General features: G+C 40.6%; 1 protein-coding gene across 6 annotated transcripts in view; it reads right to left on the bottom strand.

The window, feature by feature from the left end:
• Positions 1-17,246, bottom strand: part of CAPS2 (calcyphosine 2) — a 55,633-nt gene extending 38,387 nt beyond the window's left edge. The window contains exons 1-8 of one of the 6 annotated variants that reach the window (XM_075124355.1): positions 17,143-17,246; positions 14,567-14,676; positions 13,563-13,609; positions 11,097-11,142; positions 10,877-11,002; positions 9,833-9,865; positions 7,331-7,516; positions 2,525-2,647 (exon numbers count right to left, since the gene is read on the bottom strand). In XM_075124355.1, the coding sequence (XP_074980456.1) occupies positions 2,525-2,647; positions 7,331-7,516; positions 9,833-9,865; positions 10,877-11,002; positions 11,097-11,142; positions 13,563-13,609; positions 14,567-14,647 (642 nt within the window). In that variant the 5' untranslated portion in view covers positions 14,648-14,676; positions 17,143-17,246. The other 5 variants (XM_048835745.2, XM_048835746.2, XM_048835750.2 and 2 more) reach the window with 5 other exon arrangements.
• Positions 17,247-18,954: the final 1,708 nt, after the last annotated feature.

The raw sequence follows: 18,954 nt of genomic DNA, 5'->3' as shown, positions 1-18,954 counted from the left end.
TGCTATGTGTCTTTATGTTAGAGAAGGCAAAGTCAAAGAAATGCACATTGCACTTGGAGTGGAAGCTGGTGAGGTTTGTGATAGTCCTTAGTTACTGGGGGAGTTATTTCCAGAGTCCGTGACAACCCCCAGAGAAGGTCCTGTCTCCCACACAGATGAGCTTTACTCTTACTGTTGAGGGTTCTATTGTGTCAGAGGAGCAAAGTTGTTTTAATCCAGGAGCTTTAAGCAGTCTTTTAGGTATTCTGGGCCCCGGCCATGGAGAGCTTTGAAGATAAGGACCAAGACATTGACCTTGATTCAAAATTCTATGGGAAGTCAGTGTAGAGAGCATAGGGCAGGTGCAATGTGCTCAAAGTAGCCTGTGTTGCTGAGGAGACATGCTACAATGTTTTGTATTTGTTGGCATTTCCTAAGTGCTGACAGTTTCATGCCCAGGCATATTGTATTGCTGTAGGTCCAGCCAAAAGGTAATGGATGCATGAATAACTGAGGCCAGGTCTTCACCTGCCAGGATGGGACAGAATCTCACAGCCATTGTGATGTGAGAGCTCAGCATCAGCGAGGAATCCAAGAGTACTCCTAGACTACAGACTGAACTGACCAGCTGTGGATGCAAACCTTCAATCAAAGAAGTCTGCATCATGGTTGCTATCTCCTCAAAATACTCTTCAATATAAATACAAAATATAACGGCTTACTTCTAAGCTATTTTTGATACTGCAAAACAATGAACAGAAGGAAATTACAGAAAAACTACACATTAAAAGTATGTATTAATAACAGTTACACTCAAAGGAAATGTTAACATATATGATATTTAAGACCATCTTTAAGGGTTTTTAAAAGTAACTATGCACAACTGACAATAGGGCTGATATTTTCAGAAAAGAAAAAACGTATGGATGAGAACTCAAATTATATATATAACAGATTAAATCTCTCTCAAAGCACTAAGGATATGACATAAATCAACTCAAAATTGAAATTCTAAGTTAAGGATGCCTTGGCTGCTTTCACTCGTTGTGCCCATGTACTTTTGTATATGAGATATCCAAGTTCAACAACTATTTCAAGACCTTCTGATAGAATATTCTATGTGCTACTGTCCTTAATCACAACACAGTGAGTTCAATACATCAGATGATCCATAAATCAAGCCGTTTTGTTTTATTGGTGTAGTCCAGCAAAAAGACAAGTCCTAGAGGCTGCTGAGCATTGCTGAAAGTAGTGCTGAGAGCCAAAGCACTACCTCTTAACATTCAGCTTTTGCTCAGCAACTGTGCAGAGCCTTTCATACTGTGGAGAAATTACAGTCTTGGTAAGGGAATGGGTGGGTACTGAGCATGGCCAATGCATACGTGCTTAAATGCAATCCAGTGAATGTAAATGGCACATGTAGTCGCTAACAATTACTCCTACAGTCAACCAGAAGTTGTGCTTAAGAGACACTTAGAAAGAGAGAGGGCATATGTATGAGTGCCGAAGACTGACAGAAATGCTTCTAAAGGTTCCCTTGACATCTTTCAAACAGCTACTTAATGACTCAAAGTATGTTGGTTACAGTGTTCTTGACAGCCCAATCAGCCAGTAGCACCCACTCCTCTCCATTTTCTGCACCTTAGCTGACTGTGACTAACAAAAGGTGACATTCAGCAATTTTAAATGGTGGCTCTGAACTGCCCTAGCACAATGCTCATCCCTGCAGCACTGAGCCCTTAATATTAAGGGTGGTTGTTTTGTTTTTTTTTAATTAAAGAAGCAAACAGATAAAGTATCTGATGATAGTAACAGATATGAGAGTTTTCCTGTCATGCAAGGAACTACTGCTATCAGTAGTGCCCCATCTACATTCACTTCAATGGGAATTACAATAATTTAAGTGTTTATGATGCAAACTTCAATTCAAACAGATGGGCAAATAGTACTTTCCATTTATTCTACTTGCATTTACAGTCTCACAAAAATTTGAATGGCTTAACATATTTTGTGAGAATGTCACTATGCTAACCCATTTCAATAGACAGTTGTGTCCACAAAAAAACAAATAGGAAAAAAAACACCATTCATGTTCAGTAGTAAAGCACACAAAACGAGATCTCACCAAAGTTCAATTTCATTATAAAATAATCGTAAACTCAGTGTTTAGAGTTCTTGTGCTTTTTCTGCACAGTTCTGACAAAACATCAGAGAAGAAATAGGAGAGCTCTATTAGGTCACGCAGTTAATTTCCTTGTCAATGCTAGATCATGTATGATTTAATCAATATAAATATGTTATGTAAAAATACACATATATACAAACTGCTATCAGTGAGATTTTCAGAAGTGCTCAGCACTTAGCCTAACTCTGTTCCCATTGAAAACAATGGTTACATTTCTTTTTACTTCAATTGAAGAAGTTGTGCACTGACTGCTTTTGAAAACCCCATTCTATATTTCTACAGCATATCAAAATTTATACCTACAAGACTTGATATACAGGGATATTTATGTAACAATTTAATACCATCCAGGAAACTTACAGCTTCTAACTTCCTTATACTGTGCTGCATTGTGTAAGGCTTGCTTGTATAGCATTGCTGCAAGAGGGCTTTCTCATCAAGAGCCGTAAGATCATGATCGGTCCTGTCTTCAAGCTGTGGATCCTACAAAGAAATACACTGAATTCTACTTACAACATCATGGACAATCAGTTGCAGCAAACAAAAATATTTTTCTTCGGTTTAGACCAGGGGCTCTCAAACTTCATTGCACCACAATCTCCTTCTAACAGCAAAAATTACTACATGACCCCAGGAGGGGGGGACCAAAGCCTGAGCCCACCCAAGCTCTGCTAAAGCCCAAGTCCCACTACCCGGGCAGGGTGACCAAAGCCAAAGCCCAAGGGCTTAAGCCCCAAGTGGGGGGCCTGTAACCTGAGCCTCACCCCCAGTGCTGAAGCCCTCAGGCTTTGGCTTCAGCCCTGGCCAGTGGTGGCTCAGGCTTTGACCCCATACGGTGGGGCTCAGGCTTTGGCTTCAGCCCCAGCAAGTCTAATGCCAGCCCTGGCAACCCCATTAAAATGATGTCATGACCCACTCTGGGGTGCTGACCCACAGTTTGAGAACTGCTGGTTTAGACTTCTCTTGTAACAGAGATCTCCTGCAGTTTTACAGAAGTTAACAATCCTCTTAAGAGGAGATGGATGGACAGGGTAAATGTAATATATTTATAAATGAAGGGGAAGAAATACAGACACTTTTCAGAAAAATTCACTGGAAGCAGAGTTGTTTTTTTTAATTAATTATGCCGAATGCAAAGATCACATTTTCATAAAACAATTATTTGTGTTCTCAGGGACTCATTAAAAAAATCTAATTGTGTATTTTATAAATTCTATACATAAAATAATAGAAATGTAAGGTTGGGAGGGACCTCAAGAGGTCATCTAGTCCATCCCCCTACACTGAGACAGGACCAAGTATGCTTACACCATCCCTGACAGGTGTTGACTAACTTGTTCTTAAAACCTCCAACAATGCGGATTCCACAACCAAATTTAGTGCTCAATTATCCTTACAGTTAGAAAGGCTTTTTCTAATATCTAACCTTAATCTCACTTGCTACAAACTAAGCCAATTACTTCTTGTCCCACCCTTGTTGGATGTGGAGAACAATCAATCACTGTCCTCTTTACATATTTGACAACTGTTGTTATGCTCCTCCTCAGCCTTCTTTTCTTTGGACTAAAAACATCCAGTTCTTTCAACCTTTCCTCATATATTATGTTTTCCAAACCTCTTATCAGTTTTGTTGCTCTCTTCTGGACTCTCTCCAGTTTGTTCACATCTTTCTTGACATGTGGTGCCCAAAACTGCACACAGTACTCCAGCTGAGGCTTTACCAGTGCAGAGTAGAGGGGAACAATTACCTTCCATATCTTATATAAGACCCTCTTGTTAATATATCCCACAACATTTGCCGTTTTTGCCATAGTATTACACTGACTCATATTCAGTTTATGATCCACTATAACCCTTAAATCCTTTTCTGAGTAATACTGACTCACCAGCTATTTTACATATGGTATTTCACTGAATCATAGAAATGTAGGGCTGGAAGGGATTCAGAGAGGTCATACAGTCCATCCCACTGTGCTGAGGCAGGATCAAGTATACCTACCATTCCTGAGAGATGTTTGTCCATCTTGTTCTTAAAAACCTCCAAAGATGGGATTTCACAATCTCCCTTGGAAGACTATTCCAGAGTTTACCTTTCCTTTTAGTGAGAAAAATCTTCTTAATATCCAACCTAAATCTCACTTGCTGCAGAATAAGACAATTACTGCTTGTCCTACCTTCACTGGACACGGAGAACAATTGATCACTGTCCTGTACAACAACTCTTATCTGATAACAACCCTAAAATAAGTTACCTCTTCAGTATTCTTTTCTCAAGACTAAATATGCCCTGTTTTTAACCTTTCCCTATCGGTCAGGTTTTCTAAACCTTGTATCATGTTTGTTGCTTTGCACTACCCCCTCTCCAATTTGTCCACATCTTTCTTAATGTGTGGCACCCAGGACTGGAAACAGTACTCCACCTGAGGCCTCACCAGAGACTGGTAGAGCTGAACAATTACTTCCCATATCTTACATACAATAATCCTATTAATACACTACAGAATATTAGCCTTTTTTTGCAACTGCATCTCATTGGCTCATATTCAATTTGTGATCAACTGCAACTACAAGATTGGTGTCTACAGCACTACCGCAGAACCAAATATGATCCATTTTGCATTTGTGCATTTGATTTTTCCTTCTTAAGTGTAGTACTTTGCACTGGTCTTTCTTGAATTTCATCTGATTGATTTCAGATCAAATCTCCAATATATTGAGATCATTCTGAATTCTAATCCTGTCTTCCAAAGTGCTTGCAACCCCTCCCAGGTTGATGTCATCCACAAATTTTATGAACATACTCTCCATTATCTGTTGTTAATTAAAATTGTGAATAGTACCAAATGCAGCCCTCTCAGTTTCACAGTGAATCACTAACAGACTGTACACAAAGACTAGTTATCAGCTATACAACCACCTTATAGTAATTTCATCTAGACCATATTTCCCTAATTTACTTATGAGAACGTTATGTGGGAGAGTGTCAAAAACCTTACTAAAGTCCAGAGATACCACATGTACTGCTTCCTCCCTCCACTAAGCCAGTAACCCTTTCAAAGAAGGAAATTAGAGTGGTTTGACACGATTTGTTCTTGACAAATCCATGTTGGCTATTACTTCTCACCTTATTATCCCTCAGGTTTCAACAAATTGATTGTTTAATCATTTGTTCCATTATCTTTCTAGGTTGACAGCTCGTAATTCCCTAAAACCTCCTTTTTCCCCTTTTTGAAGATAGGTACTAAGTTTGTCCATCACCAGTCCTCTGGGACCTCAGCTGTTCTCCATAATTATTAATCGTTTAGAAATTGCTTTGATAGCTCAAGTATTCTACAGTGAATTTCATCAGACTTTGCCAACTTAAATATATCTAGCTTATTTTAGTATTTCTTTAACCTGTTCTTTTGCTATTCTGACAAGAGATCCTTCTCCCTTGTTAATATTCACTGTGTTGAACATCTGAATACAATTAACTTTTTTAGCGAAGACTGAAGAAAAAAGTAATTAAACACTTGAGGATAAAATCAAGGTATTAAAAATAGTATAGCCTGATTTTTTATTTTACTTTTTTTTAAAAAAAAAGGATTTTTACTCGTCTGATGTTTAGAAATATCTTTTGAGTGGGCCCAAAAGCAACTCCACCAAACACACTTGACTCCAATTATTCTATTCTGCCCTCCTCTTCCTCTTTGAAAACATCCATCTGGTGTCCTTTCAGTTGTGCTACTCCCATAAATGCTCTCTTGCAGAGCCTGGTGAAGTAGAGCTTGCAAGTGAGTTACTCTTAGCCAGATGCAGGACATTGTGGCGTTATGCTTGTGCAGGAGAGAGGAAATGAAACTCACCATCAACAAAACACTGTCACTAACAAGGTGCTACAACATGAACAAAATAAACACAATTAGAAAAAAAGGATATTTTTCCTGTCTCAGTTCTTTCAGTTATAGGTTCTCTTAGGTTTTACTTCGAACACAGCTAAGTACATTTGCAAATTTAATTTCAAGTGGTCAGTGTCCTTTTAAGACAATCAAGCAATATACACAGTAGCCATCTCTGCCTGGGACACTAATCTCCCTCCTCCATAACTTTTTCCTTTCCATTCTATTAATATTCAGCAGCTAAAATTATCCTTCACCATTGTCATTTCACTGCTTTTTAGTGATTCATTGGCTTCCTCTTTCTTTCCATAGTATTCAAACTCATCATCATCTTTGATCAAGGCTTCATCCAGTTTCTCTCTTCAATGGCCATCCCCCTTCTCACACCTCTTGCTCACCTCCTGCTCCCACCTTCATGTCTGTTTCATGCTTCTCCTCACACCTGGAATGCTAACTCTTCCGGTGTGCTGAGCATCCTCACCCTCTCCCTCTTCTTCAAAAGAAAATGAAAGGTAACTTTTTTTATTTTGTTTTTCCATTGTTGATCTCCACTCCTCTGCTGTCTACTCCTCAACTTTTACACCAGTCTTATTTTAAAAGATAATCTTATAAATTCTGCTCATTAGTAATATAATACAATTATTATTTATTATTTGTATTGTGGTAGCACCAAGAAGTCCCAATCAGGGTTTGGGATTCTCTTGTACTGGGCACCATACACACATGGAATAAGCTATCCCTGCCCCCAAAGGACTTACAATCTAAATAGTTGACATTATCTTTATTTATTTTAACCCTTTTCCCCACAACATCTTTTTTCTGCTAATTTTCATTTTCTATTTATCTGTAAGTTCTATAGGGCAGTGGGAATATATTTTTTTCTGTTCTTTGTAAACTATGCAAAGTTATGGCTCTATATACGTATTTCAATAAGGATTGAAAGCACTTCACCATTCTAATGTAACATTTTTACAATCATCCCTCCTCTTTTGGAGTCACCAATTATGCATTTTCCTTCTAATAAAAAGAAATAATATATAATAAATAATATTAATAATAAATAAGAAATATTATCCGTAGCCCATGCAAATCTTGCTCATCTGGCTAGGAGAAGTGCCTTCCCAAAGCATATACTTGCTCTCCCACTGGAGACTTATGCTTCTAGTGTTCATAAGAGGAAAGGGTTCAAATAGGTTTCCTCTATTTTAATACCTATTCAACAGTAGAGATGTTCAGATACTAATGAGGATGAGTTCCAAAATACATCTACAAGTTTAAAATAGGTTACCTTTTTATGTGCTGTTTTTCTTGAAGATTCCTGAGACTGGGCATTGTTTTTTTTCTTTTCTGTAGTTCTCTGAGAATACTGTTTATATCCCTCTTTCATTTCTGCTTCATACTGCTGGTATTTTAGTTTGTATTTGTCTGTTGGGGATGGCAGATTTTCTGGTATTGTCTTTTGCTCCAAAGAAAGCTAAAAAGCAAAGAATAATCAGAAATAACAGCCTCCTACTGTGATACACAATGTCAACAGCAGGATTATTATACTCCTCCAGTACATTTGTGCAGTTAAAGGACTGATGTTCCTTGACACCACACTTAACATTTAGAAGAACATAAATACTGTTGTATAACAACATTAGGTTGCTCTCATGAAACTCTTGTTGTTTTTCTTGATGATTTTATAAGTGTTCTACAAACAGGACTTGGAGCATGCCTACCCTACAGTCACTATAGCACTGCTTCCTAGATCAACAAAACAGGTTTTTCTGTCACTGTAGTTAAATCCATAACTCTGGGATGCGATAGCTAGGTTGATGAAAGACTTCTCCCACTGACCTAGCCACATCTACATTGGGAACTAGGTCAACCTAACTATGGCACTCAGAGCACGACATTTTTCACAGCTCTCAGTGACGTAGCTAGGTCAATCTCATTGTAGACCAGGCCATGGAGTAACAGTAGAACTGAGTGGGAATGACCAAGAAATAAATTGAAAAAAAAAAATCTACATTTAAATTATTTTACCACCTAGTCTCTTAGGGAAGATTCACCTATGAAGTTTCCTACAGAGGAAGCATGAGTTTTTTTTTATTTCGTGTGGAAGTATTGCTACAATCAGGCATCTGAAGCAAACAATGCAGAAATCATGGCCACACAGAAAAATATGTTAAAATATATCAGTGGCACTTGACTATCTTTTCTCCTCAAGGTAGATTCAGATGGAATAGAAACAAAGAGGGAGAATGAGCAGGAGATATATTCTATTTAGGTTCTTATATCACATCCATCCCTGTGGTATCTGGGAAATAATGAAGGGGATAAAGAGGGAGAGGGAAGGTAAAAGAAAATGAAAGAGAGGAAAAGAAGAAACTGGGAGGTAGTCAAAGCCATTTCAACTTTACAGTAGTAAAACAGATTTATGTTCACTGATTATCAATCTGAAAAATGCCTTCTAGCAAAAGAGATTATATTTATATCTCAATATTCAGCTAATAAGAACATAGCAACTCACATTAATAACATGCATATTGTCTTAAGTTAGTCAGAGAGGACGAGAGAGAGACAAAGACACACACCTATACAGGCTTAGTCCACACTACAAAGTTTTGTTGGTATAGCTATGTTGGACAGGATTTGGAGTGGGGGGCGGGAAGGGAGGGGAAATATCACACCCTCTAACTGACATAGCTATGACAGCAAAACCTGTTGTAAATGCCACTATGACAAAGGAAGAGTGCTTCTGTCGGCTTAGCCAATGTCGAACAGGGAAGTGATTTAGCTATGCTCGCGGAACTTATTCTGTTGGCGCCTGCTGTATCTGCACCAGGAGGCTCTGCTAACATAACTACGCAGGCAAAAAACGTGTAGCATAGACAAGCCGAGAAAGACACAGACACACACACACACACACAGACACACACACACACACGGAGAGAGAATGTGGTTTGCAGTGTCCTAATTGGGGAAAAAGTGACCTAATAGGTGGTCATTTCATACAGAGAATGACCATGCTCTAAGTTAATCAGTGTGAGTTGCTGTATTATTAACAATTGCTGAAAGGTGATAAAAAGGTTTTACATTGTTCCAAACAATGTTCCAACCTACACTGGCAGCACAGTGCTACTTTCTAAGGACCCAGTCCTCCAAACTACTACTCATGCAAGTGTCCCATTTGACTTCAAGGGATTATTTGCTTAAGGACTGCATAGGTGCATAGATATTCTCATGATCAGGCCCTCACATGGTATGACTGCTGTTATGGACTCACTTTTTGTATTAAATTGTTTTTGGGTTTAAAGAAAATTAATTTTTTTAAAAGAACTACCAAAGGATGTTTTCAAATTTTCCAGCAGGACATACACACATAGGGAGGTTAGGATGCCTTCCATTCTTTAACTACAGAAATATAATGCAATTTACTAAAATTTGGCATATACCTCTCACCCTTACCACAGAAAATAATCCTGTAGATTTGTACAAGTCCTGAACTGGTTTGAAGTTTGGGAAACCGCTTCTTGACCACATATGAATCTCAGACGATTAACCTTTGCAACCCCTGAATCTTTTCCTTCTTCTAATGACAAAAAACTATCACAGCTGATACAGTTTCAAAATGCAAAAGCTAACTATATAAAATAATAGGAGATTAAAAGTCTCTCAACTAAGCCATTTCCTTATCATACCAAAGAAATTAAAACGTGTTTAATTTTCAGATCATACATCACAATCCTCTGCTATTCAACTGATAATATTATTTTGTCAGGACGTATTTTTCCAGCTATTTTACCTCCATTTTCTTCTGACAATGTTTTCTAGCCAGCTGTTTAATAGAAAGGAAAAATAAATGTTATTTTAAATAGTAATTGTCACCATCCATGCTGCATGAATCATAAGAAAATTTGTCAAATACATTTTTCCAAAGTTAAACAAAAAACAGAAAAATTCAAAGGACACCTCTTCTCACTCTCAAGTAACAATGACTGACTGAAAAAAACATTCAGCAGAGTCATTATCAAACGTATTCTTAATTTCAGTAATTTGGACAGCTCTGTAATTTTCCAGAAAGCAGTATGTTAAAACTGAATAACTGATTTTCCCTCTATGACAACTAGGTTTAGCTGGTCTTTTTTAGAATTTTACATTCTTACTCAGCACAGAAAGAGAAGAATAAATACTGATGTTCTATTTATTTAAAAATATATACTATTATGTTGTCAACCAAACTAGATATTACTCTGAAATTCTCTTTGAAAGGAAGAAAAACACTAATAATGAAGTTATTGCACTCCGCTACGATAGTCTATGAGTGGCCAAAATCAACTCAGATTCTTCCAAAAAATAAATATCTTCTATTTGTAAAAAAAAAATTATTTTTCATATCTTATGTTTAAGAACTATTTCTTATTTTGGTTAATTATTTTATTATTTTCTGATTTACAACAATTTTCTTAAGATTTGTTTAGAAGTAGAAATCAAAGTTATATGCTACCTCAATTCACAATTTTCAGATGCTTTCACAAATTGTTACTAACAATAGCGACCACTAGTGTACAAACTGTTAGTAGGCAAAATTAAAAGAATTAGAGTATAAATCAACAGTCTACAATAAACGGTTACTGTGATGAAGAAATGGAGTTTGAAATTTCTGAAAAGCTTCCAAGAAAAAAAAAGAAACTCTTATTAGAAAGCACTTCAACCAATAATACTCTATCTTTTAATTTAGTCACACAAATGGAAAGAACTAAATTGTGTAATAAAATTAGACGTGCTTTATTTGCTTCAATTCTCATGAAAGACAGAATTTTTAAGATATCAGTAGTGGCAAACTGACCTGTTGTATCTGATGATGCTGTGCATAAGGAGTCTGTAATGGTGTACCCCAACTAACAGTTGAAGATGAATCTGGAGGGCCAATGCGAGGAAACCTCTTACTGTATGGTACGTAAGAATCTCCATCCTAAAATACAAAGAGAACAAGATTATTTGTACTTATTTCATAGTCAAAAGAAATGTTTCGACCAACTTCTGCAAACTTTTCAGATAACACTAACCTCTTCATCTGAAGACCCCAACTTGCCCAAATCAAGGCATGGCACCCTGCAGGAAGTTAAAAAATGGCCTTAGTAATGCTTCAATACATTCTCAATACATGTTTTCAATTGCAGTACAAGGGAACCCTCTGATAATGAAGTGCTTTTCCCATTCACAAAAATATCTTCGCTATAAACAGTTTCACTATAATTGGAGAGGGCCTACCTGGCAAAAGTCCCTACCAACCCCCTTCGCTTCACCTCAGAAGTGGTAACAGAGCCTTTCTTCATCGCCAGTTGCAGAGGACACTGGCAGCTGTGAAGGGCCCCTGGAAGACCCTATCTTCACTTCCAGCCTCAGATAGTTCTATCAAGACCATCCTGGCTCCTCTTCACTCCTCACTAGGAGCAGCTGCAGCAAGATCAGAAGCCAGGGATTTCTCATTACGCCTCTGCCACAATAGTATTGTGGCAAATTCTCTCTTCTCCATAATCAGCCAGAAGAGAGGCAATGGGAAAGTAAAAAGTAATCCTTTTTGAATGCACCCCTTCAAAACTAATTGGAAGGGAATTAGCACAGTGGAACCCAACTATACTGCAATTAAATACCAATAGTGACTCTTCATTCAGCTTAAAGAAATTAAAAAGTCAATTGAAATACATTAAGCAATTCTGTATTTTTACTTCATTTTAGCCCTAATCCCACTAGATAATGAGTGTCCTTACCACCCTCTAAAATAAACTGGAGTTGAAGATACCCAGCACTATCGAAGATGCATTCAGCATCTTTCTGGATTGTGCCCTTTAGGTTCAATCCAATGCCCGCTAACTTTCAGTGGGAGCTGGATCAGACCGTAAGGCTATGTCTATATTGCACACCACTTATGGTGGCATACAGAGTATGGATAGTTAAATGCCACAGAAAAAAGTGAGCTGCATTCACACTGTGGTGCATAGCCACATGCATCAGTGGGGAAAGGCTCCTGCTGTCACATCCTGCCAGAGCCTTTCCCCACAGGTCCCTGCAGCACCGAAAGACTGGCAGTAGGGAGGTAGCAAGACACTACACTGTCAAAAACAGTGGGAGGGGGAGGGTCATGTTCTGAGCTGTGTAGAGTACATATTCCAAGGGTTCACGGGTATCTTTACTCAACTAAGCAGTACCTCACCACTTACACTGCTATTTACACCCATGCTAATGTATGTACCCTACAGGTCACCCTAAAGGGTGTGCAGCTTAGACGTACCCTAAATTCCACTGTGTGTGGCTGCTGGTATTTATTTTAGCAAAACAGAGGAGTGTTGGCTAAAGATAGACAATTTAATCAAGCCTTTATTAAAATCAATACATTACAAAACTACCAGTCACACTAAGACTTGGAATGTGTACTTAAAAACAAAAGGAGTACTTGTGGCACCTTAGAGACTAACCAATTTATTTGAGCATTAGTCTCTAAGGAGCCACAAGTACTCCTTTTCTTTTTGCGAATACAGACTAACACGGCTGTTACTCTGAAACCTACTTAAAAACAGTACTTGTGAAAGATGCCAGATTTCAGTTTCAAGCACTGTAAACCTTCGAACAACAACCACACAAGTATAGTCTGAGCATCAGTAGTACATACTTTCTCTCACTTTGCTACCACCATTTTTCAAAACTCTGTTCTTCCAGTCCCTTCTAGAACTGGAAGACATGCTGACTGTCCAGGCCCATTCAGGCAGTGGAGAATGACTGAATACACACAGAGATTGAACTATCCCTTTATCCAGCCACAGACATTCCAAGGTCATGTTTGATACATACTGGTAGAATGGTATGGAGAGCTAAAATGACCATAAAGATTATTTAAAATAAGGCAGTTCAGTCTCAAATATGGCATTGATAATAGATGACGTTAATATAACTATTCCCAGGCCTCAGAATCCCCAATTTTGGAAGTACTATACAAAACAGATTTCAAATCACTTTTTAAAATTCTCTCTCTCTCTCATGACAATTTCTTTGTATTTATAATGAAATATCCGTAAGGAACAGCAATTCTTCTTTCCTATCCCCTTTCATAATGGTAAAAAGTATAAAAGATAGCTTGTTTACAATTAGAAATAACTGCCATGAGCTTAGATAGTAACTAAAAAAGTAAAACTCAACCATCCAACTTTTAAATATTTGAAAGAAAGCAAAAATATTAATGAGTAATCACTAATAACGCCACCAGATTCCAATTTATGTCAATGTACATTTCAAAAAAACCTACTTTACTAAAGTGAAATTTATAAAAATAAGTGTGACTTTTAAAAGTATCATTTTAAAGAAAACAGTTAAATTCCTCTTCAAGTATAAAGCATAGCCAACAAGTCTATGGTGATAAATTTCACCTAACTCCTTGATTTATATATCAACATAAAGACAATAAAATAAGGAAATTTACCAAAGTTACTTAATGCAGAATGAAACAGACAGTTCATAAGTAGGAAGAATAGACTTACTCAGCTGGACGAAGGCCATGAGTTGCTTGTATATTTGGTTTCCATCCCTACAAAAATGTCAGTATAATAATTAAATCATTATTTAAAGACACAGTTCTGTCTTTTGAGGGTTGTAAAATTCTGGTATAGACGTTTGGTCTTGGGCTGGAGCCTGAGCTCTGGGATATTCCTCCCTCACAAATTCCCAGAGAGCCTGAATGTCTGCACTGCAATTGTACATCCCAAGTCAGCTGACATGGGCCAGCCACAGGTGTTTAACTGCACTGTAGACATAAACTTGGAGAACAGAATTTGAATCTTGTTTTATGACTACTGTTTTCTGTTACAGAAGGCAGAAGTATTACCATAATAGTTACATTCTGAACTCTGGGGGAGACCAGGAAAGAATAGGAATGCTCCTTTCTGCAACACACCACAGAGGCCCCTACTGAATGATTGGGGTATAAAACAGCATTCTCACTGGCTGGGGGATGCTATTACAGAACACATCTGATAGTGGAATACAGAAAGACATCTTGTCAGGTAGGAGAAAGGCAGTCTGCCATAGTTGACAGGTCTAAGTCCTGGACCCCCTAATGTGGTCACCTAGCAACAAGAAGGAAGTTAAATGGAAGTATGTGGGCCTGAAGAAAAGCAAATGCTAATCAATAATCAGTTAACTATTTTTAATCTATAAACCTAAAGGGCACAATACTTATGAAACAAAAAAGGAAATATTTACAGTCCATACTTCAGAAAGTATTAATGTTCAGGTCAGTCGCAGTCAAACTAATGGTTACCATTAACCAAGACTGTATTCATACTCACCAAGACAATAATTTATTTACTTTCAATAATTACCCTGCAAGTTCAACTTGTTTTCTTTTATATTGCAGTAATCTTAATAGGGTTTCATAAACTACACTATTTAAAATCCTGAACATAAGATGGCGCTAAATGGTCTGTGAAATAAAAAACACATTTGTAAATCAAAATAGAAACATTAATCTTTCCATTAAACATACCTGACTAAGTTTCTTCCCCCTTGATGACAGCTCAGCTTGCCCTCTAGGAGATGCAGCAACTCCTTTAACCTCCAAATCCATGCAAATTTGACAATGGACTTCACAATAAACTGTAAATAAAAAAGACTATATGAAAACCATATATTTTTATTTATAATAGTAATTATATAGAAAATAATTAAATTACAGAGTACGTACCTAAAACTCCCAATTTGGGAGTTTTTATTCAATGATTTGTGACTGTGGGGATCCCAACCCAAAAGATACCTGGAGGTGAGTCTGAGCCACACACACCTCCGTCTCCCCAGGAGCTGTGCTGGTGAAGAGGAAGTTCTGAGTACTGTCCCTTCCCAGCCCTGTGGAATTGGCAGCTAGAAGCCCCTGACTGGGCACTCCCAGCAGCAAGGGGGAGATCGGACCCACCTCCACAAGCTCAAACCACCGAGCTATCCCTCCCCACAGGGCTGGGAAGGGACAGCACTCAGAACTTCCTCTTCACCAGCACAGCTCCTGGGGAGACGGGGGGTATGTGGATCAGACTCACCTCCAAGTACCTTTTGGGTTGGGATCCCCACGGTCACAACACCATGAAATCTCAGATGTAAACATTGGAAAAGGTTAAATTGACCAATTTAAAAACCCTCTGGTCATGAAATTGATCAAAATGGACCATGAATTTGGTAGGGCCCTATCAATGATCTATGGCAATGTTGCACTGGATGCCCATCTCCACAGTAACTCCTGACTTCAGTCTTCCCTTGCCAGGGTTATCTTTTGCTGGAAGCAGTTCTAAGCTTCTGTCTTAGCTTCAAACTTCACTCCCTGGAAACACTGATTTTCTTTTCACTTCAGGCTTCCCCTAGTCCCCTCTTAACTCTAGCATTTGCAATTTGTACTAGATGTGTCAACTCTCCCCATTCCTGACTTACATCTTACATATTTTTAGCCAGACCAGAACTTTTGCCATACCCTATGAATCCTTCTGGGTCCCAGCTACGGTAACCCCAATAGCTCCAAACCCTCCCTTCATGCCACACACCATCCCCTCTGCGAAGTTTCCTCCCCTATCCTGGACAGTTCTGCACCTACAGGCAGGCTACCTCCCAACTTCAAGATTCCCAGAAACCCGACGCCCCATGGTGTATGTTCTAAATTATGCAGGAGTAAAAGTTGTCCCTATATTCAGTTACTCAACAGATGTTAGTTTCAAGCATGCTCTGCTCCCCAGCAGAGGTGATGGGCCTATTTGTTATTTAAAGTGAAAATGCATCTATCTTCACGGAACCTCAAACATTTCATTTAAAATGTAACGAGATTTTCATAATCATAACAGGGAAAAACTAGTGCATATTCATTATTAGGATTCACAAATTAATGTAATCAGATTTTTAAAATAGTATTAAATATTTTGATTCAATATAAAAATACTATGTGTTTACAACGATTTAACCACCACACAGAAAAGACATAAAAGATAAACTTTTACAGTAGGAAAAAAATCTTGGGAAGTAGAAAGCTCACAAGTTAACCATCTCCACTTCCTTGTGGACAAGTGTCCACATCACAGAAATACCACCACAAGGTAGAACAGATTGTTTAGCATAAGTAGTTAGCACATATTCTAAGGGACCATTCAAGGAAGAGTGGTCCATTAGTGGTCCCTTAGAATATGTGCTAACTACTTATGCTAAATAATCTGATCCACCTTGCATTTGATGCTCAGGGTACCTTTCCCAGACCTGAAGAAAAGCTCTGGTGTGGCTCCAAAGCTTGTCTCCCTCACCAGCAGAAGCAGGTCCAATAAAAGATATTACCTTGCCCACTTTGTCGGTCTTGTTAGTAGTCTCAAACGAAAGGTAACAGGATAAATAGGGTTAGGGACCGAGATCCTCTCACCGTTAGTTTTGATCTCTTTGGAACAGGTTGTTAGAAGTGCAAAAGGGATATTGAAGCTCTCTGGCTGTGGACTTCATGGGACAGCCCTAGCCAGTGATCCATACTGTGCACAGGACTGCCAGCTAGTGTGGTTTCATCATAAATCTCAGGGTTTGGTGTTTTTCTTAAAGCTCCTGCAGCCAAGCAATTACATGAGCAGCTCCGTTTTGTGTCTTGTTTTATACGTTTCTAACCCCTGTGGCTGCAGAGAAACGCTTGGACACCTGAAGCAAGAGCACCCTACCGGCTCAGAAACCAGAGGGAAAACAACAAGAACCCGTTTTTTGTTCCACTCCCGAGTTTTGGGGCAGGGAAAGGGGGGTGAGGACTGTCCTGGCTAAGCCCGGGCCCGCCGGCAGCCGCTGGGCTCGGCAGCGGAGTGTCTCTCCCGGCGATGCCCGCAGCCCGGGGACAGGGAACCCCGCAATTGGGCCCCCGGGGCGTCCTGAAGGGGCAGCGCCGCGCGCACGAGGGCGCGCCTTGCCCCGCCCGTTGCCTAGGCTTCCCGTAAACAAGCGCGGACGCGACGGGCCGCCGAGCGCCCGCTGCTCTCGGCCTAGGGGGGCGGGCCGCAGCCCCCGGCAGTGAAGGACCAGGAGCCCCTCGCCCCCTCCCCAGGCGCGCACTCGCCGCCCGCTCACCTCTGCGGCCGCCGCCCCTTTTCCCAAGTCTTGCAGCGTCCCTGTGCGCGCACCCGCCGGGGCTCTGCTGCGCGTGCGCTCGAGTGGCGGGGACGCGCGCCGGGGTGTGTGCCCGGCCCAGTCAGGCTCCTCCCACCCTGTGTGTCTCTCCCTCCTCCCATAGCCACGCCCCTCCGGGCTTGAGAGGCGCGGGATGAAAAGCCTGGAGCCCCGGGCTGAGGTTTGTGTGCTCGGGCGCCAGCGGTCCCTGTCCCTCAGCGCAGCTGCGCTGGTGAACGCGCGAAAGACCCAGCCATCAGCCTGAGCCCTCAGTCCCTAGTCCCTGCACAGCCCCGCGTGTTCGAGCCCGGGCCTCGGGAGCCACCGGTGGGAAATACACCCTGCCCTGCTGGAAACAGCAGCGCACCCCTGGGTCATGCCCTGGGCTGCAATCCGCAGTGCCAGATTAGCCGCTGGGCCCGGAATTGCGGTCGGCGGCCTTTACTCCCCTGGCTGGGGGTTGGTCACTCTTTTGTTATCTCTGAGGGTATGTCTACACTACGGAATAAGGTCGAATTTATGGAAGTCGGTTTTTTAGAAATCGGTTTTATATATTCGAGTGTGTGTGTCCCCACAGAAAATGCTCTAAGTGCATTAACTCGGCGGAGTGCTTCCACAGTACCGAGGCTAGAGTCGACTTCCGGAGCGTTGCACTGTGGGTAGCTATCCCACAGTTCCCGCAGTCTCCGCTGCCCATTGGAATTCTGGGTTGAGATCCCAATGCCTGATGGGGCTAAAACATTGTCGCGGGTGGTTCTGGGTACGTATCATCAGGCCCCCGTTCCATAGAATCATAGAATCATAGAATATAAGGGTTGGAAGGGACCCCAGAAGGTCATCTAGTCCAACCCCCTGCTCAAAGCAGGACCAATTCCCAGTTAAATCATCCCAGCCAGGGCTTTGTCAAGCCTGACCTTAAAAACCTCTAAGGAAGGAGATTCTACCACCTCCCTAGGTAACGCATTCCAGTGTTTCACCACCCTCATAGTGAAAAAGTTTTTCCTAATATCCAATCTAAACCTCCCCCACTGTAACTTGAGACCATTACTCCTCGTTCTGTCATCTGATACCATTGAGAACAGTCTAGAGCCATCCTCTTTGGAACCCCCTTTCAGGTAGTTGAAAACAGCTATCAAATCCCCCCTCATTCTTCTCTTCTGCAGGCTAAACAATCCCAGCTCCCTCAGCCTCTCCTCATAACTCATATGTTCCAGACCCCTAATCATTTTTGTTGCCCTTCGCTGGACTCTCTCCAATTTATCCACATCCTTCTTGAAGTGTGGGGCCCAAAACTGGACACAGTACTCCAGATGAGGCCTCACCAATGTCGAATAGAGGGGAACGATCACGTCCCTCGATCTGCTCGCTATGCCCCTACTTATACATCCCAAAATGCCATTGGCCTTCTTGGCAACAAGGGCACACTGCTGACTCATATCCAGCTTCTCGTCCACTGTCACCCCTAGGTCCTTTTCCGCAGAACTGCTGCCTAGCCATTCGGTCCCTAGTCTGTAGCTGTGCATTGGGTTCTTCCGTCCTAAGTGCAGGACCCTGCACTTATCCTTATTGAACCTCATCAGATTTCTTTTCGCCCAATCCTCCAATTTGTCTAGGTCCCTCTGTATCCTATCCCTCCCCTCCAGCGTATCTACCACTCCTCCCAGTTTAGTATCATCCGCAAATTTGCTGAGAGTGCAATCCACACCATCCTCCAGATCATTTATGAAGATATTGAACAAAACCGGCCCCAGGACCGACCCTTGGGGCACACCA

This window comes from Caretta caretta, chromosome 1 (genome assembly GCF_965140235.1).
Source record: "Caretta caretta isolate rCarCar2 chromosome 1, rCarCar1.hap1, whole genome shotgun sequence".
In the NCBI taxonomy this organism is placed as follows: Eukaryota; Metazoa; Chordata; order Testudines; family Cheloniidae; genus Caretta; species Caretta caretta.
This window is presented reverse-complemented; position numbering and strand designations above follow the sequence as displayed.